At 32.3% G+C, this 25,021-nt stretch overlaps 3 protein-coding genes across 4 annotated transcripts; 2 read left to right on the forward strand and 1 right to left on the reverse strand.

The window, feature by feature from the left end:
* Positions 1-2,593: 2,593 nt before the first annotated feature.
* Positions 2,594-7,431, reverse strand: LOC132736247 (uncharacterized). Its single transcript, XM_060723341.1, has 4 exons — positions 7,074-7,431; positions 4,399-4,501; positions 3,395-3,549; positions 2,594-2,858 (listed from the first exon to the last, which is right to left on the reverse strand). The coding sequence occupies exons 1-4, from the start codon at positions 7,135-7,137 to the stop codon at positions 2,641-2,643; spliced, it is 540 nt and encodes a 179-aa protein (XP_060579324.1). The 5' UTR covers positions 7,138-7,431; the 3' UTR covers positions 2,594-2,640.
* Positions 7,432-9,776: 2,345 nt separating this feature from the next.
* On the forward strand, positions 9,777-17,551 carry LOC132736248 (uncharacterized). 2 transcript variants are annotated; one of them, XM_060723344.1, is made up of 5 exons: positions 9,777-9,913; positions 13,981-14,209; positions 14,669-14,778; positions 15,504-15,573; positions 17,516-17,551. In XM_060723344.1, the coding sequence occupies exons 1-4, from the start codon at positions 9,839-9,841 to the stop codon at positions 15,570-15,572; spliced, it is 483 nt and encodes a 160-aa protein (XP_060579327.1). In that variant the 5' UTR covers positions 9,777-9,838; the 3' UTR covers position 15,573; positions 17,516-17,551. The 2 variants fall into 2 exon arrangements, with proteins under 2 accessions (XP_060579327.1, XP_060579325.1); XM_060723342.1 differs by lacking the exon at positions 17,516-17,551 and having other exon boundaries at positions 15,504-16,491.
* On the forward strand, positions 16,733-24,861 carry LOC132736241 (arginine/serine-rich coiled-coil protein 2-like). Its single transcript, XM_060723336.1, has 8 exons — positions 16,733-16,755; positions 17,607-17,787; positions 18,314-18,430; positions 19,314-19,849; positions 20,727-20,851; positions 21,748-21,890; positions 22,349-22,486; positions 22,943-24,861. The coding sequence occupies exons 1-8, from the start codon at positions 16,733-16,735 to the stop codon at positions 23,237-23,239; spliced, it is 1,560 nt and encodes a 519-aa protein (XP_060579319.1). The 3' UTR covers positions 23,240-24,861.
* Positions 24,862-25,021: the final 160 nt, after the last annotated feature.

The following is a 25,021-nucleotide window of genomic DNA, read 5'->3' on the forward strand; positions in this document are numbered from 1 at the left end:
CAAAGCCATATTTAACTTCTAAAGTAAACTCAATATTTACAGTGGGTACTTGCGTAGTATCAATTTTCGTCGGCAACCTAGGCTATTTACCGTGTACCAGTATTATATATAGTGCCGTGGGTTCCAAAGATGATCAAATTAAGGTCTGGTGATGATGTAAGAAAGGCTTGTATACATACATGCTGTTAGATTGTCTGTAAAACTCCAACAAGGGTCGATACATGTATATAAATGTTACAGCATAAATAAAATGAAAAGAAGACAAAAATTAAACAAAAATAGTAACATTTTATTCCAATGAAAGACATTGTTGCAAGAAAATATACCTTTGTAACTTATATTACAATGAGATTGATGGGTATAAAGCTATATATCTATAGAAATATTCTTTTATAAAATCTATAAACGGTTAAATTTATCGTTTCCGTAATCAATTCTCAAAAAAAAAGGTGTCTTATTTAACACAAATAAATTGTGTACGTTAACTGAATAAAATGTTTCGAAACTACTTTCTACGGTGTATTTTAAGCGGGGTTTTAACTATTTAGCAATTATTTCGTGCATGCGCCATTCACTGGGTAAAATACGAACATATTTCTTTCATACAGGTATTTTGAAGATATTCTTCAAACAGCGGATATGTAAACTACAGGCAGCATATTTATACAATCATACAAGCTCTATACAACCAGACAAGCTCTTTAAAATCAAACCATTTCTGTACAGCCAGACAAGCTCTATACAATCATACAAGCTCTATACAACCATACAAGCTCTTTACAATCAAAACAGCTCTACAATCATACAAACTCTGTATAATGATACAAGCCCTGTACAATCATACAAGCTCTGTACAATCATACAAGCCCTGTACAATCATACAAGCTCTTTACAATAGTACAAGCCCTGTACAATCATACAAGCTCTATACAATCAAACAAGCCCTGTACAATCATACAAGCTCTATACAATAGTACAAGCCCTGTACAATCATACAAGCTCTATACAATCATACAAGCCCTGTTCAATCATACAAGCTCTATATAATAGTACAAGCCCTGTACAATCATACAAGTTCTATAAAAGCTCTATACAATCATACGAGCCCTGTATAATCATACAAACTATTCTAGAATTGTTGACGGTGGCAAGAATTGAAGTATAACTTGAAATGATATGGTATGGACAGTCCATAGCATGTGTTGCTTGAAATATTAAAAATAAAATTTACAATCAGTTAACTATGACGCTAGTAAAAAGTATAATGTTGTGATTATTAATGTTAAGCAAAAGGGCTAAACAAAAGCAGCGATTCTGCAATATATTTATCGAAATTTCATACCTGCGGTCCATGAATTTACCAATTTACCAGGTATTGCAATAGTCTTAAAAACGATAATTTTGCTAAAAGCCTTGTAAATATAATTATAAATGCTGAACTACATTAAATTTTGCAATCTGTCTTCTGTTATATTATAATGATGACCTTGCAACACGACTTCAAGTAAAGTTAAAAAAAAAAAAACAACAAACAAGCAAACAAAAACCCAACATATTTACAAATGTTTAAAAAGAACTTGCATTGTTTTACAACAATCAATATGATTTGTAAAACAATATCCAAAACAAAAATAAAACACATTTTTCCTTAACTCACCATTAGATGGTTATTTGTTTACAGTTATTTATACAAATATGGCACATAAAGATCTACAGAATTCGAAAGCATGTGCATGGATCGAACATCTCAGCTTCATGACTTCTCCATATTATCTTCATGAAGTTGTAATGCCCCAACCGTATTTCGTTAGAAAACTATTGATCTTTTTACAGTACGATTTTCCCATAGTTGCGGATGTTGTATGTCACGCATGCGCATTTTGCGTAGGGCAAAAATGCAATAAGGAAAGACTACAATTTATCATACTTGGCTAACCACCATTCAGAATCTATGAAATGTTTTTTTAGAGTTTTTATTTATTTGGTATAATCCAAAATAACTGAAAATATTTTTCTCTTACGCAACCCAGCATTGTTACACAGCTTGTTTATAGTTGCCTTTAAAATCGTTTAATATTAGTTGCAGAAAAAAAGAAAATGACACGAATAAAAATAAAATGAATATTTTAAAATGGTTAAACTTTCGACACTAAACAATAGCCGCAAAAATTAAAGAAAATTTGAAAGTATTTCAGCATTCGTTTAATTAATAAAACAACAATCATTTGTAAAACTAGTCATTAAAATACTGTCGGAGCACTCGAAACATTCTTGTATAATATACCTTCACGATAGTTTGAAACTTTTGTAATGAAAAAATCAAACTAGAAGGAAAATATTTGTAATATAGCATATTTTTTGGAATTCTAAAGAAAATATAACTGATCCTGTTTGCGTTATATTCTTATTGACTAATTCACATTTTACCTCCCGTACATTAGCATCTAATTGGTTCGCACGTTCGCCTCGTAATCAATGATGTTCCTGAGCTAATGGTATCTAGCCAATTACATGTGATGCTTTTTATGAGGAAATGATTGTCAAAGCATTGTATATATATATATCACAGATATGCAAAACTTTGTATTGAAAACAATACACTCTAAATACAATGAATTATTCCTATTAATTTCCGCAGTCTTAATTAGGTTCTAATTTGTACTCCGGAGGTGGTGGGTATGCCGACGTGTCCGTTTGACTGTATGGTGGCGGTTGTATCGGAGTTTGACCGTATGGTACAGGATTTCCATACGGTGGCTGACCGTAAGAGTAAAATTGACCGCTATTGTAGTTTTGGCCACGTGACGGTATTGTAAAATTTTGGTAAGAGTTATGATTTGTCTGCCCCACAGTAGATACTGAAATGGAAAAAATAGCCAAATTCGTGATATAATTAATAATTACCCCAAAAAGGACTTTGACAGCTTTCATTTTGAATCAGTCAACAAGGTGTTATTACTGTTTAGAGATATCAGGGTGGTAATAGAAGTTAGTAAGACAAAAGTGGGCAGGGCTGGACGGATATAGCACGTATATGTTCAAGCTTGCTCAACTAAAGGCTTTCCACTTTCCATTTCAAATCTGTAAGCTTTATTGTAATAAAACATGTAAAAAAAAACATCTTTATGTAGAAAATTTGAGTCTGGCATTACTGAGTTGTACAACTATTTATAAATAAATGTACATTCCGAGAATATGACGATAGCTAAATATTTTCATTCAATAGTTTTTAATTATAACTGAATAAAAGGTGTAAAAAATCTAACCCTTATCCTAACGTTAACAATAATTAAATTTACGTTGCATTGCAATAGGTTAAATGTTTTTCACAATTTAATTTCATTTATGTGAATAAATGTTCAACGTGGCTATAAAAATCGTCATATTGACTTACTATTAACATTTTGTTGATTCACTGGTCGTACAAGTTGATTTGGTCTTAACTTCTTCTTTTTGGTGATAAGAATTGAACAGAACACACAAATGGAAACAAAAAATATAGCTGCAAACACAATCCCAATTACTGTAGCAGACGACACTCCATCGGCACTAAAAATACAAAAATAATATATACATGTATGTATATGTACAATTCATGACGTTCAATAGTTGTGGTGGTGGTGGTGCATGGTAGTTTTCACTCCGGGTCACGACAGTAAACCACATTGAAGTCACCAGAGCACAGTTCAGCCACCGCATCCTTAATTCCTGGGCAGGCTGTCAAGCAGTTTATCAGTACAAGATGACTTCACTTTAGCAAGGAACTGAAACTTCTGTACATGTCAGAGCAGAGGTGTAGTGCGAATGACCGTAGAAAGGATTTCATGATCAGTTACAACGAAAGTGACCTGCGCCGTCTGGGAATCGAACCCGGGTCGCCCGTTTCACAGTCCAAAGCTCTACCTATTCTAACCGGACAGCTCGTTCATTAGTTCAAAATAAGGAATCAGTATTTATATAATAATTAAAATTATCCGTTACGTTTTAGTATAATATGATTACGTCAAATGAACATGAATAAAAATTCAACAAATCCTGTTTTATTATTTCAATTTATTCAACACATGGCGGCCAATGGGAGGTAAAAATAGAAAATGCACGAATATAAAATGTATAGCCACAAAACCATTTGAGTAAGTGGAAATTGATAATTTGTGTTTTTGGGTTGTTTTTTTTTTAAATATTTTTAGATAGTTGATCTTTATGCGGGCTCACTTTGTCAGAGGGTTATATGATTGTTCAACGAAAGCAGGTGATTTTAGAAACGCAATGCAAAATGCAAATTGACCGTATGCAATTTATGAAAATGAGACATTTGCATACGGAACACCTCGCCGATATTCAAAACCTTAAACAAAGTATGGCGAGAAAGTTGGTTTTGTAGATATTGTGTCTCACCAGCATTTTCTGTTTCCATCACAACAATGATAGCCGTGGTCACAGTATGTGTATGTTGATCCTTGAACGTCACAGATATCCCGGTCCCCTGATACTCCTTGTCCTGAAATATGTTATATTTTGTTAGAGTATTGTTTAAACTTGAAAAACCGTGTTCCATATATATATACGTGTTCATTTATACGTATTTATATATACTCGTTCATATACATCGTGTTCATATTTATACTATTAGTTATAAAGATTGTTGACAGGTTGTATGGCCCTATATAAACGGTTGCTTGAAAATATAACCCGAGCCGCCAGGCGAGGGTAATATTGCAAACAACCGTTTATATTTGGCCATATAACCTGTCAACAATTTTTATAACGAATTTATAATACTGCAAACTTCCTTTTCTAGAGAAAAAAGTGAGAGTTCTTTGTAAATTGATAGCGGTCGTGTATATTATTAGTTATACCGGTATTATGGTTATATGGCCCTGATATAAACGGCTGTTTGGAAATATAACCCGAGCCGCTAGGCGATAGTTTATATCGCAAACAACCGTTTATATACGGTCATATAACCTGTCAGGAAAATTTATAACGAATTTTTATAATACAGCAAACTTCCTTTTTTGAGAAAAATGTGAGATTTCTAAGAAAATTGACAGCAGCCGTGTTTATAAAGCCGCTCACCCACGGACGCCTTATAGTGTAACTCAAAACATAACATAATATGTAATTCCTAGTTTTAATAAAGCTTAGCTACACAAATTCCTTTGTAAAATCAGTATAACCAAACGTACATAGTTAATAATTTGAAATGAACATGTTTATTTTTTTTTTAAGAAAATATGCTTTTTTAAGTTTATTCTTTAAGATGACATCTTAATTCTTTAAAATAGCATATTTTTGTTTATACTTTAAAAGTACATGTTTTTAAGAGAACGACATGACTAATGACTAGATATTCCTAAAGAGAACATCATTATTCATATCTAGAGCATGCTTATTTTTAAGGGAACATCTTTACTCTTTGAAAGGACGTTTTAAAAAAATGCATTTTATGTTACAAGATATAGTATTATGCAATGAGATAATATCCTAAAAGATACAGAAAAATATGTTCTGTTCAAGATAAGTGATATGTTATGCATGTATTTCACGAGTTTGTTTTTGGGTGGTTTTTTTTTTTTTTTTTTTTTTTTTTTTTTTTTTTTTTTTTTTTTTTTTTTTGGTTGTAAATGTTGTATAAATTCCAACACAATCGAACCAATAAATTAGATAATTACTACTTACGACTGTGTAAATCCCGTCATGGTTTTGGTATCATTACCGGATTATTATAATATTGTTATAATATGGTGTTAAGAGGATTAGATTCAAGTGGGAAAATAAATACTCAAGTAAATACGTAAACTTTATTGTTTAAATTAGCAATCACGTGTTCATTTATTTTTTTTTCGTTTTGAAGCTGGAGTATTCGAAGTGTATCGAGAGCTGTCTACTCATCCCGGCGTCCACGTCCAGATTTCACATTAAAGTTTTGGTGCTTATCTTTTTTTACTTAAGGTATCAACTTTAAACTTCAAATATATGTCCCTTATTATCAACAACATCATATGTGTGAATAAAGTTAAATTAATCCAAGTGCTCTTTTTATAATATACGAGAAAATGACAAGGGTTTTAACTCTAGCACCAATAGTTTCAGAATTATCTCCCCATAAACTTAGATTTGTCTTAAAAATGTTATTTTTTACTGTAACTTCTATATTACTTAAGGTACCTACTTCAAACATATAATTATGTTCCTTATCATCAACCACATGATTTGTGACACGATTCATACATATCTCTATTCATTCTATTCATTCTTACAGAATTACCCCCCCCCCTCTTGAACTTAGAATTTCGTATTAAAAAATGTTATTTATTACTTTAACTTCTTCTTTTCTAATGGTATTTACTTCAAACTTCAAATATTTGTTGCTTATTATCACTCACATTATGTGTGACACGTCGGACAAGTAATCTAAGGATTGCTGGTCGCGTGAGTTCAAACCCCGTCAGGGGCAAGCCACCGTTTCCGTGACCAAGGAAGTTTACATTTATTGCTTAGTACTGGTTGGCTTAGGAAGCTTATAGCTTCCTACACTTCCTACTCAATCGAACTAAATAAGTATTAACTAATATTATATTAACACTTAAAGTCAAGAGATTTTTTAAGCGGAGAAAAGATTATGTTTGTTAAAATGACGTTTTGTTTTTCATATATTATTGATCTTAAGAAAATTAAATATTTATTATATACTCTAAAACCTTAACATATGACAACGAGTTCTTAAAGTGTTTTTTTTTTATACATAGAAACGCTAAAAGATAGCCGTTAGCCACGTAAAATAAATTTCGCATAAAAGGGAGCGTTTTGTGAATTAAATAGTTGTTACTATTTAACAAGTTAAAAAGTTTAAGTTTTACGCTTGAGCTATAGATATCTGTTAAATTTTCTGCATTTTATTGACATAATGCTGCTTGATCTGGTTTGATTTATTGTACAATTAGGGTACATCTATTTAACCCAAAATTCATTCCTTCATTTTACATAATCATTTTTTTAAACATTTTATATAACATTTTCAAAAGGCAAACACATTAAAAACCGTAAATATATAAATTATATATACCTACCATGGTAAAATATTACTCCAAGTATCACAGAAATAAACGTTTCTTTCCTGTTCATCTTTAACATACACTGTATTTCCGCCTAATTGTTGACAAAAAACAAAATCCCTCTGTCTTTTCCGTGTAATTTTACATGTTTTAATCCCAAATTTTAATTAACTATTTAAATGTTTATCGCGCTTTCGTGTGAAAGAAATATATAAATAGGTCGGTGTATATAGTACCAAACTGTCTAAACTGTTTAAACGATTAAAGAATATTGATTTCAAGTTTGGTGACGTCGGTATTCTTTTGAAAGTTTACTCTGATATAAAAATGTATATATGTATACTGGGTGTATATTTATTTGAACAAGGAAAACAAAACTCAAATTTTCATTACAAGCGTACATTTAGATGACTTTTAAGAAGAGGAAGTGAAGCGAACTCCTGTATTTAACCGGGGTATCATTTTACAACACACAAGTCTTGTTCCCGCATCAACGTATTCCCTTTTGATTGTTTGACATAAAGGACACGTACATTCATGCACGTGTGTAGCAATAATTGGTTAGAATTCATCATTTCCATTTCAATGACGAACTTAATCTTACAGTATCTTAATTAACTTAAGATTTTATCTCAAAGAAATAGACTTTGCAAGTGTTATTTACATTGCATCCAAAAAACAAACTTGAAAGCCATGGCTATCTAAAATATAATTATGCTGATAATTTTAAACTACTTGGACCTTTTTTGTCCTTTTTTACATACTATCACGTAAAATAAACTTTATACTTAGCCAAAAATCAAACTACAAAATGTGGATTTATCAAATATGTGACCAACACGGAAAATAATCATGAATTATCGCCCCACGGAATGTCATTTCGTAACACCTCTTAAACAATTCCTGAGTTCGGAAATTCCATGGTCTTCCGTCATCTGTCTGTCCGTCTGTCACAAACTTGTCCGGACTACTCCTCAAAAACTACTAGTGCAATTTCATCCCAACTTTACATGAATGGTCAGTACCAAGTCTAGTTGTGCATATTGTCGGCATTTTCCGAGTCAATGTGGTTATGACCCTTTAATGATTTTGATTTTTAAAGTTAATCCTCTTATACCACTCATGCAATTTCAATGAAACTTTACAGTGTTGAACCTGAAGTTTAAGGAGTACTGAAACTAATTATGTATTGTTTTACATAGATAACATGCTAGATAACAGTATGGCTAATCTTTATCACAGCAATCGTGATGACAAAACTGAACAGCCCTGGTTGACTTAAAGTTTAACTTAAAATAGTAATGCATTAATTTTGCATAATTATATATTAGATCAGCCAGAACTTCTAATTAAGATTAAACCGATAATGACTAATTGGACATTGAAATGTGATAACCGTATGTATAAAATATGAGGTAAAATTTATACCAAACACGAGCAAAAAACAATACAAACTTATCAGAGCGTCTCTAATATCTTTCTGTGTGAATCAGTATATCAACGTGCTCAAAGTTTTGCACAAGAATGATACTCTGAGTCTGTGTTTGTTTTGTATGATTTTACGGCCCATCAAGACTATTTAGGTCTTTTGGCGTCGAAACCGGAAAGTTGATTTTGGCTAACCTCGGGTGCTACACCAGGGGTCAAAACCGTCTTATCTGCTGGAGCTAAGAGATTCATAGACATATAATAGATGTACATCTGTAAACAAATTCCACTTAATGTCATATGGTTTCGGTTTCTATAACCATAATAATAAGTATATAATTAATGTACTCTTTTTAATTACTTAATTAATATAGGTGTACCTTAATTTACTCGATATATTGGAAAAATCTTAGTCAACAACTCACAGCATTAAATTACTATTTGTTTGCATGACCGAAATACCGTATCCGTTCCGTGTATTTTTAGTCCCTCTCTGAAGCTTGATGGAATAAGGGGCGAGAAGATGCGATTGGTTATTGCACACAATGTTGGCGCCTTATCGTGCACAATGTTGGCGCCTTATCGTGCACAATGTTGGCGCCTTATCGTGCACAATGTTGGCGCCTTATCGTGCACAATGTTGGCGCCTTATCGTGCACAATGTTGGCCCCTTATCGTGCATACTTAAAATTCAATTCTAGGTTAGTCGATATATCTTGAACATTGTAGAACAATCCAGTTTAAAGTTTCATGTATTTCACATAATGATGATGAATTCCTCTCAAATAGTGGTTATCACCTTAAAGCGGTACATTAGGACTTTTAGTCATCATTTGAAGAACTAAGTCGCATTTACATGCCATCACGGACTTCTAATTATCGTATAAATTTAACCTTTTCTTTATTCCTTTATTCTTCATTTACAGTCACTATATACAGTATAGCTGTTTGACACGCATTTTATTTAATGTCATTTTAAAGAGAAAAAAGGATTACAATGGCAATAAAATAAAATTACACTTTATAGAGTGTAATGATCGAGATAAAGTAATTTATATTTGCTCAATGTGTTTTTGTTTTATTGCTAAATGTTATTTTGTGTTTTTTATGGGGTCTGTCACAGGAGTTATGACCACTTTCTATATGTAAGTCTCTGTTCTAGCACAAGAGCAAGGAAAATGATATTCGATTTACTATAATATTTTGATTTTCTTAAGTCCTCCAAATAACCACATATCTCGCAGTCACATGAGTGCGCCTTTCCGTTTTAAAGCATTATTTCTGACTTTAAATATTTACCGGAAATTACGTGTTTTACCACGTGATCGGACAAGTTCCGGCTAGAAGTCAAAATGGATTTGCTAGCGAACTATGACGATGAAAATACTGAAGATAACTCAATATCAGATAGTCCCAAACAAAAGGAGGTGTGTTAAATCGTTTAAGTACATAACATGTATTGAAAGTATACAAATTTTACTTAGTATCAGTTAAGTGACAAGGCTAATTGAAGTGGAAAACTATGGTGGTGTAACAGTAAAACCTTGTTAAACCAGGATGTTTTTTAAATCATAAATGATCATTGATAATTATAAGAATCTATATCTTATGTTCTCTTAATTGTTTCTTATTCTGTTTAGCAAAGATAATTTGATTAGATTCAGTAGACATAATCTTAAATATACAGAAATATACGTTTGAATTTGTCAGTGGTAATGATTCGCCCCACTCACTATTCGTCCCACAGAATTTCAAAATTTGTTGACGTTTCACCTACAGCTATTTTCAACTTACAGGTGTTTTGAATTATTAAAAAAATAAAACATTATAATTAATTTCATGAATGAAATAGAATAATAAAGAGTCAAAATTATTTTTGTTTTGTATCAATTCTGTGAATGTAGAACAAATGGTGTTTGGACTTTACACCTCCTGGATGTTTCACCCTTGGACGTTTCACCTTCAAAACCCAGGTCTTTTCACCTCCACTTTTTAAATTTGATAAATATATGAAATAAATACCATTATGGGTAAACATCCTTGTAAACAATTACATTCATGATATAAAGAAGATTTTTTTGACATAAATATAGTGAAATTTTCCTGGAAAAATATTTAGAATAAAATATGATACCATTTTTATTTTCTTATTATTTTTTATAAAATAGAAAATAAAATTATATGATGAAAATAACAGTGTTTATTATAATGTTATGTTATTGTATAGTGCATACATTGTAGATATAGTAATTGACTCTGAATAAAATTTAGTAAATCTGATCATTTTGTTTTTATATGTTTTTCATACATGGATAAATATTTGGTAAATTTTAATTGAACAAGAATATCATTTTTTAAATAAAATTTCTTAACCAAAAATTCAAAAAACAAATAGATCTATTTATCATGCAAATTTATATGAAATTGAGTTATCTCAATTATCACTCAATATAATCCAATTAAGGTGTAACAACTAAGGTATGTCAAACAAGTTTACTGATATTAATATTAAAAAAAAAGGAGGTGAAACATCCAGGAGGTGTAAAGACCAAAGGTGAAACGTCCAGGAGGTGTAAAGACCAAAGGTGAAACGTCCAGGAGGTGTAAAGTCCTGAAATCGAACAAATCAAATGATTACTGTTGCTTAGAAGTTAGCTTGCTATGCATTTATTTGATGACAAGTACTGAAGTAGTGCTGTTGTATGTGACAGAGTTCCTATTCCTGAAATTGAGGGTGTTACTGCATCATGTAAATAAAGGTGTATAAAAAACAAATTTATGTAAATAAAAATAAACAAAAAAGGCAAAAAAAAAAAAAAATTAAAACTAAAAATTAAATAATTTATCCCATTCCTTTACCAGCATGTATTTTTCAAACATTCCAATAATATTTTAAAACCATTCAAGCAAACAATAAATAAACAAGAACTTTATATTTAATCTATGATTTTTGATAAAGTTCTGTAGATTTCCAGTGAGAAAAAAAATGTGTTACTTTTAGAAGAGCAGTTTTAATTAACAGGATAATCTGACAATCTGTAACTTTTTTTTACCTTTTTTGTGTGGCTTTAACATGGATATCTTTTTAGGCTATAAAATCATTATTTTTGAGTCTGTTCCCAAAAAATTTGATGCATACCCCTAACATCGGTCATTCAGTAGTACATGCTCTTTAAAAAGGCCGGTGGGCAACCTGAGTGATCATGTCAGTTGTAAATGTTAACCCAGTTTAAATTGGAATACAATATATTATTTATAGTTCATGAGAAACACATAATTAAGGCCATCCTTAAAAAAATGTTTGTTTGCAGTAACCCGACCCAGACTTTTCAAGGTGGGTAGGTAGGTCGATTTTGTTTTTTATGCCCCCGCCATATAATGGCAGGGGCATATAGTGTTACCCTGTTCCGTCATTCCGTCCTTCCGTCCTTCTGTCATCATCAGTTTCCGTTCATTATCTTAATAACCCTTGCACATATTGAACTCAAATTTGACATATGGATATGTCATGAGAAAATACAGGTCAAGTTCGAAATTGGTCATGGTTCGATGATTTTTGGCAGAGTTATGCCCCTTTTACATTGAAAATAATATGAAATTTTCAGTTTCCGTTCATTATCTCCCAAACGGTTCAAAACATTCAATTCAAAATTGACATATGGATATGTCATGAGAAAATACAGGTCAAGTTCGAAATTGGTCATGGTTTGATGATTTTTGGCAGAGTTATGCCCCTTTTACTTTGAAAATAACAGAAATTTTCAGTTTCCGTTCATTATCTCCCCAACGGTACAACACATTCAACTCAAACTTGACATATTGATATGTCATGAGAAAATACAGGTCAAGTTCAAATTTGGTCTTGGTTCGATGATTTTTGGCAGAGTTATGCCCCTTTTACTTTGAAAATAATATGAAATTTTCAGTTTCCGTTCATTAACACCCCAATGGTACAACACATTCAACTCAAACTTGACATATGGATACGTCAAAGGAATGCGCAGGTCAAGTTCAAATTTGGTTATGGTTCAATGATTTTTGGCAGAGTTATGCCCCTTTTACTTTGAAAATAATATGAAATTTTCAGTTTCCGTTCATTATCTCCCCAATCGTACAACACATTTAGCTCAAACTTGACATATCGATATGCAAAGGAATGCGCAGGTCAAGTTCAAATTTGGTCATGGTTCGATGATTTTTGGCAGAGTTTTGCCCCTTTTACTTTGAAAATAATATGAAATTTTCAGTTTCTGTTTATTATCTCCCCAACAGTATTAAACATTCAACTCAAATTTGACATATTGATACGTCAAAGGAATGCGCAGGTCAATTTCAAATTTGGTCATGGTTGGATGATTTTTGGCTGAGTTATGCCCCTTTCACTTTAAAAATAATATGAAATTTTCAGTTTCCGTTTATTATCTCCCCAACAATATTACACATTCAACTCAAATTTGACAAATGGATATGTTTTTGGAATGCACAGACCAAGTTCGAATCTGGTCATGGTTCAATGATTTTTGGCAGAGTAATGCCCCTTTCACTTTGAAAATGATATGAAATTTACAGTTTCTGTTTATTATCAACCCAACAGTGTTACATATTCAACTCAAAATTGACATAATTATTATGGATATGTCAAAGGAATGCGCAGGTCAAGTTGGAATTTGGTCATGGTTTGATGATTTTTTGGCAGAGTTATGTCCCTTTCACTTTGAAAATAATATAGATACATCTTAGGAATAAGCAGTTTAAGTTTGAATTTGGTCGTGGTTCAATGATTTTAGACAAACTTATCTTTCCTGAATGTTGGAAAAAATTTGAACTTTCAGTTTCAGCACTCATACTTTTGTGGAAATGTATATAGCCATTATGTTGGCTACAAATATGCAATATGCTATTTTTAAAAGGTTAAGACTGAATAATTTCAGTGCCTTGAACATTGTATAAAAATGGTTTGAGTTAACATTGAAAAGTTTTAAGGGCTTTGAACTTAGAATGAAAAAAATAATTTGTGCAAACAAATTTGGAACTAAATATTATAACATTTGAAATTTTGGCTGCATGCGGGGGCATCCGTGGCATGATGACACATTTCTAGTTTTATTGAACTGTACTCCCAAATAAACATGGAATTTCAAAATGCTGGACAATATATGCTTTGATAATCTGGTAACAATTAATAAATTGATAACTGAATTCTAATTTAATAAGACCTACATTTTATTTCTTCTATTAACCTTTAAAAGAACAAAAACAAAGCACAAGGCATAATTTTCTGATCATGAAAAAAAATTTTGAGTAGGGGCAAATTTTGTGAGTCGGTTGCGTTACTGCAAACAAACATTTTTTTTAAGGATGGCCTAATTGATAAAATTACTGTTTGATTTTGTTTAATTTTATATTATTGGCTTCTATGAAGATATGTTAACTATTAGAACATGGCAATATTTTATATGATATATTAATTTATTGATGCTTTTATTTACAACAGGTGAAAGGTAAAACACATTTAACCCCAACAGTGTTAGAGAATGAATGGCTCTCCTTTGAACAGATGATAGCACCAGGTGGAGGAGGAGGTAACACAGACCCTGTGAAGAGCAGTGACTTCTTAGTGAATGGTATTGTGGCATATCCCGGCATGAAAAGTTCACAAAACCCAGCAGAGAGTGGTTTAGCTTTAGAAGAACAGTCATCTGCCAGCAATGAAAGTGATGCAGGTAGTTAAGTATTTTTCATATATAAGTTTAAAATGAAAATGTAATTCTTATAATGATATAGATAAGTTTGGTAATAAAAATGTTTATATATGAAAAAAAGCAAAACATTACTAACTAGTGTGAAGGTTGGGGATATGTTGACAATGCATACTTAATATTTTATAAGTAAGGTTTACTGTACAGAAGTTTTTGGTTATTTATATGGTGAATAAATGCAGGTAGGCGACAGGGTTTTCAAGTTTCAACAGTTTCTTCAGCATACATATGCTTCTATATTTCTCAAAAGATAGAAGAATGATTGTCATTAAGTTTCAATTACTATGAGTGTAACAAAAAAACTTTTTATGTATTTATAATGAAATGAATTGTTAGTTGAATATCAAAATTTACAATTGTGACTGAAATGTATGTTTCATAAATATGTTTGATCTTGAACAAATGAATCACTGACTTTTTCAGAAGAAGACAAGCCTGAACAAAGTAAAGATTTAGTGTCAGGGGAACCAAATGATGCAGAACCAGTAAAAAAAGAGGATGAAGATGATGATGCCTTTTTCAAACTTAGAAAGGTATGAAATCAACAGTCATCCCTGGAAAGTGGGAGCACAAAACATCTCCAGAAATGTTGTTACTTGTTTATTTTTGTAAGAGGGAATTTCACTAGGATTGTGCTTCTTTCTATAACTTTCCAGGGATTAGGATGGGCTTGAATGATTAACTGTAACCCTTACTGGGGTATTGAAATTATACGGACAAGAAATTAGTACATGTACATCTTTTAACTTTTTTCATGTATGCAAAAGGATGTTCCCCCCCCCCCCCCCCCCCCCAAAAAAAAAAGGGGGGGGGAAGAAAAAGAGTTTGTTTTGAGCTAGCTTTTGTTTTTTAATTTGAATATTTTCGTTATATATGAAATTGACCTGAAAGGAAGATGTACATATATTGGTTTCTTTCATATTGCTATGGAAAGACTTCGTCACATTATTGTTAGATACAAATCATTGGGTAAAACAATAATTTACAAGGTATGTCTTGCAAAGAAACTTTGTTTGAGCTTGAATGATGGGAAAAGGCAAGAATGTGCGAGGGTACCAAAAAACAGATAAACATGTGATGAAGTCTAAGATATAGCAAATGCTTTTAAAGTACATTTTCAATTATAACACGTCTGATTAAAAATGGATATTGTGACATGTTAAAAAATATGTTGGCTTTCACAGCCAGGGTTTTAAAAAAACGTACAAATCACCACAAAAAAACACTGTCTGACACGACTACTTATATAATATCATAGGTATCCAGAAAAGCTAAATTGCTCGAGAGAGGTCTTCTTCAAATAGTGATGAATTGCCACCGAATATAGGGTAAGTACGACAACCCCGAGACGCACTGGAGCCAAGAGAGAATTACAAGCCTGTGAGAAAAAATGTGTTTGGGGATATAGTAGAGTAACAGAGTTCTTCATCAAAACTTGACCTAATTTTAGATCCAGACATTTTGCACATTCTTATATTTATATCTTCGCAAGTTGAGTATAAGTACAAGAGAATCTATATAATTGGTATTAATTGAAGGGGGAAAGAGTCTTCTTAATACTTGATCATATATTTTATTTAAAAAATATGATTGTTTAGCAAATAAAATGATTATCAGTGTCAGAAAGTCATTGCTGTAATTTCACAAGTATATTAACCTTTTGCTAGTTTTCCCAACTAGTGCTGCATAATTTTGTTTTCTCTCAATATTTTATGTCGGAATTAAATGTGATGTTATATTTTAAATTATTCTATACCTATTATATGTAAAAAAAATGCCAGAATTCTTTATACCATGTGACTTTACAAATTAATTCTAGTATTTCTATGCAGGGGCATAAAGTATTCTTTATTTTTCTATGTATTTGTATTAAAAAAGAGTCGTACAGAAACTTTATGATTCATACACATGTGGACAAGTTAGAAATGGGCCTGTTAATTGGAACTATTAAGTCATTAACATGCCCTTGTTAACCATGATAGTAAAGGATTATTAATTTATAAATGTTAATTGAATACATGAAATACGTATAGAATAGTATTATTAGAGTATTATTTAACAGGATTCTGTACAATACAGGGATTTACATGTATAAGGGTGTGTACTCAGCTGAAAAAAGCACTTGCCCGGTGATACATTAGTATGTCACATGTCCATGTTGGTATACATCAAAATACAGGCCATTTTTTTCCTTGTATCATTATTAATTTCTGGTAAATGGAGGCATTCCAAATGCAAAACAAAAATTGTCAATCTGTATTAATGTTGTTGAATTTCTTTGAAAGCATATTTTCAAGAGAGAATCAAGTAGAATTATTTATTCATAGTAAAATAAATAAAAATAATAATATGAATGCAATGCCTATAGAAAGCACCTGTTCTTGTATCCATTATATGTTTAGCAGTTATTGTAAAATTCCCAATTTGGACAATTTTACTATGCATTTTTCCCAATTCCGTAGATGTAATGTTGTTTGCATTCCAAAAATGGTGAAACCATGGCAGAAAATGTAACCCTGTTTTGTACAGATACACTGTTAAATACCCTGATGAAATTTCTTTGTAAAATATAAAAAGACAGTGTTTGCAATGTGTATGAATAAATGGTATTAATTGATAAATATATAATGCTACGTGTACATACACTTTAGAGAAAGAAAACACAATTAGGACAGGGTATAGATGTTCTATTCTTTCTATCACTCATGATTGATGTAAAATAAGTTCTGATATCATTAAATAAATATGTAATAATTAATTTTACTGCTTGATATATTGTTGAAAAATTACTATGAGCCAGATTCCTCATGATTGCTACAGAAAATGACAGAGTACGGTCATAAGTTGTCTACTTCACAACTTTCCAGGAGAACTGGATAGCAATATCTCTGCTTCTTTTTGTATTAAACCACCAGTCTGTAAAAGTTGGTAAAGCCACTAAAGGAAATCCTTAAAAACTTTGTATAGAGCAAGTATACATGCACTCCTCGGTTGCAGAAAAAAATACATTGAAATTATATTGGTTTTAATTTTTAAGAAGTCATTATTTGAGCAAGAAATACAGGGCCATTTTGCTGTGTGCTTTTTAAAATAAACTTGGCATGTATTTGATTGATATATGAAATAATTGCTCTTTATTCTGTGTACTAAAGTCCTCATATGTTTAAAGTTAAACAGATATTTGCATTTCTTTTTGCTTGTACATTAATGATAATAAATACAAAGGAACCAAAAGCACTTAAACAGCAAGCAGTGTTCGTTTATTTTCAGCAAGTAAAAGAACGAGACAGGTCAAGCTCATCTGATCACGATCTGCGTGAAATGTCGACTGAGTGGATCACTAGTTCGGACAACTCTTCAGTGCGAAGCGTTCCGGTTTTGCTCTCTTCACTTATTCGCATGCACACCACCTGCAAATCTTTCACCACCGGCTTCAACCGAGTCATCAGCCAGGTCCACGCATAAAGCGGGCGAGAGCCCACCAGAGCCGGACAGAGAGAGACGAGGAAGATAAATCAACCACTGCAGTTATTGATAGACAGGTAATTTAACTCTTCTATATTGTCAGTAGCTGGTGACTAGCAATCAAAGTTAGAATAAACTTATCTTCATGTTTATGGTAATAGAATGCATTTTTCAAACCTGTACATGTACTGATACTAATTTGAGAACTGTCCCTGAAATATACATTATTTTAAATTATGAAGATCTTAAAGCCTGGAATTTTTTGGAAAAGAAAATATCAAATTGATGTTGTAACATAACGCTACCTCTCTGTGTTCTCATCAAGATCCTCCAAGTGACTGCTGATGATGTAAAATTAGATGTTCAAATTTCTACTTTCAGTTATTTAAATATGTATGGTTCCTTTTTAGATACTCGGTGAACATTATTTACGTGCAGATCTTCAATATCTTTCACTATATTAAATCTTTGAAACACAGCATAGTAAAAGTTTGCATAACAAATACTACATGTATATTGAAATAATCATTATTGATGAAGGGTTAGGGTTTTCAAAGTCTAATGTTAAGAACATACTTCATAGATATTTTCTTCCTTCAACAGGATCAAGATAAAAAAGAAGAAGGCTCTGGTAAGCTTTCAGATGAGAAGAAGAGGCCGAGGTCAAAGGATAGAAAACGCTCAAGGTCTAGGGATAGGAAAAGGTCACATAGGTCAAAGGTATGTTCAAGACTTGTTCATAAAACATTTTTAAGTTTCCACATATATTTTTGGTAAACTTTTGTAAAATTGTCTAAATGCGTTTGACAGCTGACAATTTTTAGTACTGACTTTTACTTTTTGTCATACTAGAAAACATTTCTCAAAGCCTGTATGATAACTTTATACTTGTATTTCATTACTCTTCGCTTAAATGAGGAAGCTATCAAGCTAGCTTTCTGAACGTGGGTGGTTCTATTCAGGCACCCATTCTTGCCTGAAATAATGCTGGGGAAGAGCACATGAGGTCTTCCTCCACCAGTAAAGCTGGAATGTTGCCATATGACCTATACTGTGTCGTTGTGACGTAAAAACCCAATTAAACAAACAAACTTGGCTTAAATTATGTAGCTAAGTGATTGGTATACAGTCAATATGATAATTGTCTGATCTAAAATGTTTCGCTTTTCTAGCATAATTTTTTAGTTTGTACTTATGTGTGTTGAAACGGCATTAGAATTTGGGGCACTTGCAGCCAAATGGTTAAGGCCTTTGACTTTCAACCAGTTACTCCTCACAACTGTGGGTTCTGACCCGACAAAGATTCTTTCTTGTGAAGATACTAACCAGACTAGTTTAGGAAACGTCAATGGGTCTACTCAAGGTGCCTGTTTGTGCATGTAATAATACACGAAGAGTTATTATACACCTCAAGTCTTCCTCCATAAGTATAACAGGAAAGTAGACATATGACCCTATAAATAGAAAATAATTAGAATTTTCTGATAAGCTTGTATTCTTAAGACTATTAAACAAACAGTAACCAGAAATTTTATTTTTTTGTAAAAAATATATAAACATGTGTTTCATCCATTATACACAATTTCTGTACTTTAATTTTCAGCATGATCACAGTTCCAAGTCTAAACGCAGACGAAGCAGATCACGTTCATCAAAAGACAGAAAGCGAAGACGGTCTCGTGACCACCACAGGCACAAGGACAAAAAGTCTCGAGACAGAAAATCAAGTAGAGACGAGAAAAGAAGTAAAAGCAGGGAACGGAAAGACAGTAAGAGTGAAAATAGAAAGTCAGAAGTACGTGAGCATAAAGATAGTACTAGTGAAAAAAAAATAACCGAAACTCAGTCATCTACAGACGTAAAGTCTGATATAAAAGACAATAAAGATAGTAAGAGTGAAGGACACAGAAAACGAAGTCGAAGTAGAGACAGGAAAGATAAGAAGAAAGATCGTAGAAGAAGTAGATCTCGTCACCGACATAGAAGCAGGAGTAGAGACAGACGTAGCAGGGATAGAAAAAAAAGTAGAAGTAAAGAGAGAAAGAGAAGCAGAAGTAAAGATAGAAAAAGGAAACACAGAAGTAGGAGCCGAGACCGTAGAAGTAGAAGTCGACATAGAAGCAGGGAAAGACATTCTAGGTAACTATATAATTTATGGCTTGCTAGCAATGAACATTGTATTATCAGTTATTTTAAGAAGTACATTAGTGACATTACCAGGGGTTTTATTTTAACTTTGTCTATGTTTATCCCTATGCAACTTGCCAAATGTGTATTACTTACGGTTGTTTCATTTACATGATATTCTACATGCCTACAGAAATAGACAATCCATATGTCGGCAAATATAATAAAAGCATTGTGCAAGATATGGATAAAATAAAAACAAAAACAGTACAATACAATATCATTCTTACTGACTAATCCATTTTTGATAGCTTAATATTGTGTCATAATTATTTTAGTTTTTACCATATTATGGAAAATTTGAAGTAAAATACTCCTGATGTGAAAGTACAGAATTTATAAATTTTGGGGAAGAAAATGTGAAAGCAGCCAGTAAGCTCAGGCTGAAGATCTGATTAATGTTATTTCAAGGGTCCTGGTCAGGCTGAATGTTATTTCAAGGGTCCTGGTCAGGCTGAATGTTATTTCAAGGGTCCTGGTCAGGCTGAATGTTATTTCAAGGGTCCTGGTCAGGCTGAATGTTATTTCAAGGGTCCTGGTCAGGCTGAATGTTATTTCAAGGGTCCTGATCAGGCTGAATGTTATTTCAAGGGTCCTGATCAGGCTGAATGTTATTTCAAGGGTCCTGGTCAGGCTGAATGTTATTTCAAGGGTCCTGATCAGGCTGAATGTTGTTTCAAGGGTCCTGATCAGGCTGAATGTTATTTCAAGGGTCCTGGTCAGGCTGAATGTTATTTCAAGGGTCCTGGTCAGGCTGTGTATCTTTCTAACCTTTGTCACATTGTGAAATAGAATGACACATTTATAAGATGTATTTGTTTTGTTACAGAAGTAGAAGTCGGGAGAGATTGAGGAGTCGTAGTCCTGTGATGGGCAGAAAACTAACTTTTAAGGAACAGATGAGGAAAGAATTTATTAATGCCAGCAAGGAAATGAGTAATCAGGAACATAAAGGTTTGTAATTAACTGTTGTTAATAATTTTTGGATGGATTATGGACAAATTTTTCTAGTTTATATTCATAACTTTCTAGTCTTGATTCATGTAGCTAATTGCTACTGGTGTTATAAAGGAATTATAGTAAGGAACTATGGTTGTGACCCTATTAGGGCTCAAACCTATGATCCCTGGATAGAGAGGCAGACACATTAACCATTCTGCCACTGCTAATAAACTTAAAACATTGGGGATGGGTTAATTATAAGGATTTTTGTTATTTTATTTATTATTTAACAATTTAATATTTTACTATTAAGTAAAGGTATTTTTGAAAATTATAAATGTATTGTTCTATTTACAACATTTGAGAAGTTAAAAGTGGAGTATATGTTAATTCTATGATAAAAGTTTTTCTTTAGCTTAGGAAAGTCACTCCTAGTCAGTGATTCTAGAATGCATGCTTAGGCTTTCTCTCTTTACATATGCGTATGTAAAACCCAGTTAGTTGCAGAAATGATTATCCATTTAAGTGTTGCAGATTAATATATGTGTGTAAATTAAAGATTTTCAGTGTATTTGTATTGTGGTAAAATTGAGCCTATCACGACAAAACCAACATAGTGCGTTTGCGACCAGCATGGATCCAGACCAGCCTGCCCATCCGCTCAGTCTGATCAGGATCCATGCTGTTGGCTTACCAACTCTATTACAAGTGAAGAAACTGAAAGCAAACAGCATGGATCTTGATCAGACTGCGCAGATGCGCAGGCTGGTCTGGATCCATGCTGGTCGCAAACGCACTATGTTGGTTTTGTCATGACACGGCTCAATTAACTTTACATCAGTTATAGATAGCCACACATCTTTATTTCATGCCATGATTATAAGTAAATTAATGTATGTATTTTACAGTAGTGTCCGACCTTGATGCATTAAGAAAGCCTGGGGAGGCTTTGAGACCATCAGATCTATTGAAGGGAGTCAAACTCAACAGTGGAGAGTCTGTAACACCACAGATGGCACTTATCCAGACTATGGCAGCTATGCATAAAAAGGTAAATAATGTAAACATTTGACTGCCTGTTTTCAGGTAGTGTACTGTATAATCTATTGATAACATGTTATAAAGTTATCCCCTAGTCAAGAATTCTAACAACTTATTTGGGGCCTTCATGGCCAAGTGGTCAAGGTCACTGACTTCAAACCACTTGCCCCTCACAGCTGTTGGTTCGAGTCCAGTCAGTGACTTTGAATTCTTTTTTGTGAGGAAGCTATCCAGCTAGCTTATGGAAGGTTGATGGTTCTATCCAGGTGCCTGTTTGTGTCTGAAATAATGCATGGGAGGGCACCTGAGGTGGACCTTTACTGTGTTGGTGCGATGTAAAACCCAACCAAAACAAAACAACAACAACAAAAAAAATCAATAGTAAAGTAGGGACATATAAAGATATGATATTTTGTATAGAAGTAACAAATCATCAGTGAATTTATTATGTATTTTTTCTTCACTCAGGCTCAGGAGTTGACTGGGGTTGAGGTGCCGAAGTACTATAACCCAGCAGCTGTTAATCCACTTAAATATGCCGAACAAGTCCAAAAGAGGAAGCTTTTATGGTCAAAGAAGACAGATGAAAACCAAAAGGAGAAAAATGTAATATTGTTTCTATTTGATTAAACATTATAAGATATTTCTGTCAACTTATTTTAATACCATGTTTTTCTTGTGTTGTTAAAAAAAAATGTAAGTGAAATTGAAATACTGTTTGTTTAAGTTAATGATTAAAGATCTAACACCAATTTGGGAATTATAATATTATTTAAATACACAATTGTTACATTATGATCTGGAGGGGGAACATTTTGGGCTAAAAAATTTATGTGTACTATTGAAGCTTTCAAGCGATGTTAAGGGGGGTGGGGTAAAAGGTTTAACATTAATGCTTGATCAAGTCTGATCCATGAACATTCCATTGAAATCTGTTACTAGAGTTATAGTAAGATACTTTGGCATTAGTCCCCACGCTCAACTTCTGTCACCCCCATCGCATACAAAAAAAAGAATATGTTAATATATAGGTAATGTTTATATAATTATCATATATTACAGGATCATATGGAGACGCAGTGGAAATCCGCTTTTGTTTCTACAGAAGATAATAAAACAGCGTCAAAATTCCGTAAACTTATGGGTATGAAGGGAGGCGAAGGTCAATCATCAGCGGAGGAACTGCCGGAGGACTTACAGAAACTGTCGGAGGAACAGCAACGGAAGCAGGCGGAATTGTTTCAGAGACTTGATCAGGACTATCAGTTTGCGCGTATGACGACCCACACGCAGCGTGGTGTCGGTCTCGGCTTTTCAACAACAATCATCGATCCAAATCATCCGCAAAATCCACCCTGAAATTGCCAGTGAAATGTTTTTGTTTTTGAGATATATATATGATACATATGTGAGATATTATTTCAGACTATCAGATATGATGCCATACATTGTGATATATCATTTAAGACATTACGAGATAATCATACAACACATTACGAGATATCATACAACACATTACGAGATATTAATATCTCATACATTATGAGATAACATAAAACATTATGATATATCATACAAGACATTATGAGATATTATCTCAGATATTTTGAGATAACATAAAAACATTATGATATATAAGACATTATGAGATATATAATAAGCTAACATACATTATGAGATAACATAAAAGATGTAATGAGATATCATGTCGGACATTTTGAGATATCATCAGAAATTGTGTCGGACATTTTGAGATATGATACAAGACATTATGAGATATTATCTCAGTGAATAAGATATTATGTCAGACATGAGATATCTTACAACACAATATGAGATCATGTCAGGTATTATCAGACATTATCAGATATTTTACTACACATTTGATTTATGATAGATGTAACATTTTGGGGTATAATGCTATTGGCCTTTATGTATCACTTTGTAGATAAGTTACGAAGCTGAACTTCATGGTCAAATCACACCACATTTGTAATAAGATGCCATATATTAACAGTATTTTTATGTTCATAATTCATTTTGTCATGATTAGTTGGTATTGTGTGCTCAATTAAATTTCAATTAAGTTGTTGCTGTGTAAAAAGTTTCAGTACAATCTGGAAATAAATTGTTGTTGACTGGTAGGTTGTATACACAAGATTAACTTTATAACTAACAAACATAATATAATTAATATTATATGTTATATTTGACAGGGAAAATGTTTGATTACCATGTAGATAGATATTAAGACAGTTTTTCAAAGTTTTAGAATTTCCTTGCTGCTGTTGTGATAACCTGTCTTTGATTTGGAGAACTTTCAATTATAAAAAGCAGGGATATAAAAATAATACTAAAATTGAGCAGAATAAGGTCTGTTGATCTCATAGGCTAGAACAGATACTTGGCTGTTGGCATGGTGTTGCTTGTAAAAGCTTTGCCTGTAAAAATTTGAAATAGAAAATAGACTTGGTCGGGACTTATATTTATGTACATAAGGATGTTTCCTTTTTTGCAATTACTTCAATTGTTGAGCCATTGCAGTAAGTTTTTCATCTATTTCATTACAATTTATGATTTGCTCTCTTAAAGTAATTGGTATAATTATTGCAGAAATGTTTTCATGATTTAAGACTGACATCCAGTATATATTGGATGTAAACACTTCTTAATTTGTTAGTATGTTTATCTTTAATTTTGTTGTAACTTGGTAAATATTAATGAGTTATGATTGTTTTTCTTTGTTTTTGCACATTACATGAATTGACACTTTTTTTAAGTTCTTGTTTTTAAAGTTTTTGTTTTTTTGTCCAAGAATATCGATTGAGGATATAATTCTTAAGATGTTGTCTTCAGTGATATTTTTTACCTTGGTGTAAAACATTAACAAGAAAAAATTTACTATGTACGTATTTGTATTAGGTCAGTTATAATCATCTATGGCGTGAATTGTTACGGACATTTTACATTTTATGTGCATATTTTTTATTTTTCATTTCAGTTTGGTCCACATTTTGAGCAGCTATACAACTGCATAGTTATTTATTGCTGTTGTGATAATGAATTTGTACAAAGAAGTCCTGAATTGTAAATATATAAAACCTAATTTTACTGCAATGAAGCATAATTATGTGCTATTTG

Source organism: Ruditapes philippinarum, unplaced genomic scaffold (genome assembly GCF_026571515.1).
Source record: "Ruditapes philippinarum isolate M1 unplaced genomic scaffold, ASM2657151v2 ctg3974_1_1_1_1, whole genome shotgun sequence".
NCBI lineage: Eukaryota > Metazoa > Mollusca > Bivalvia > Venerida > Veneridae > Ruditapes > Ruditapes philippinarum.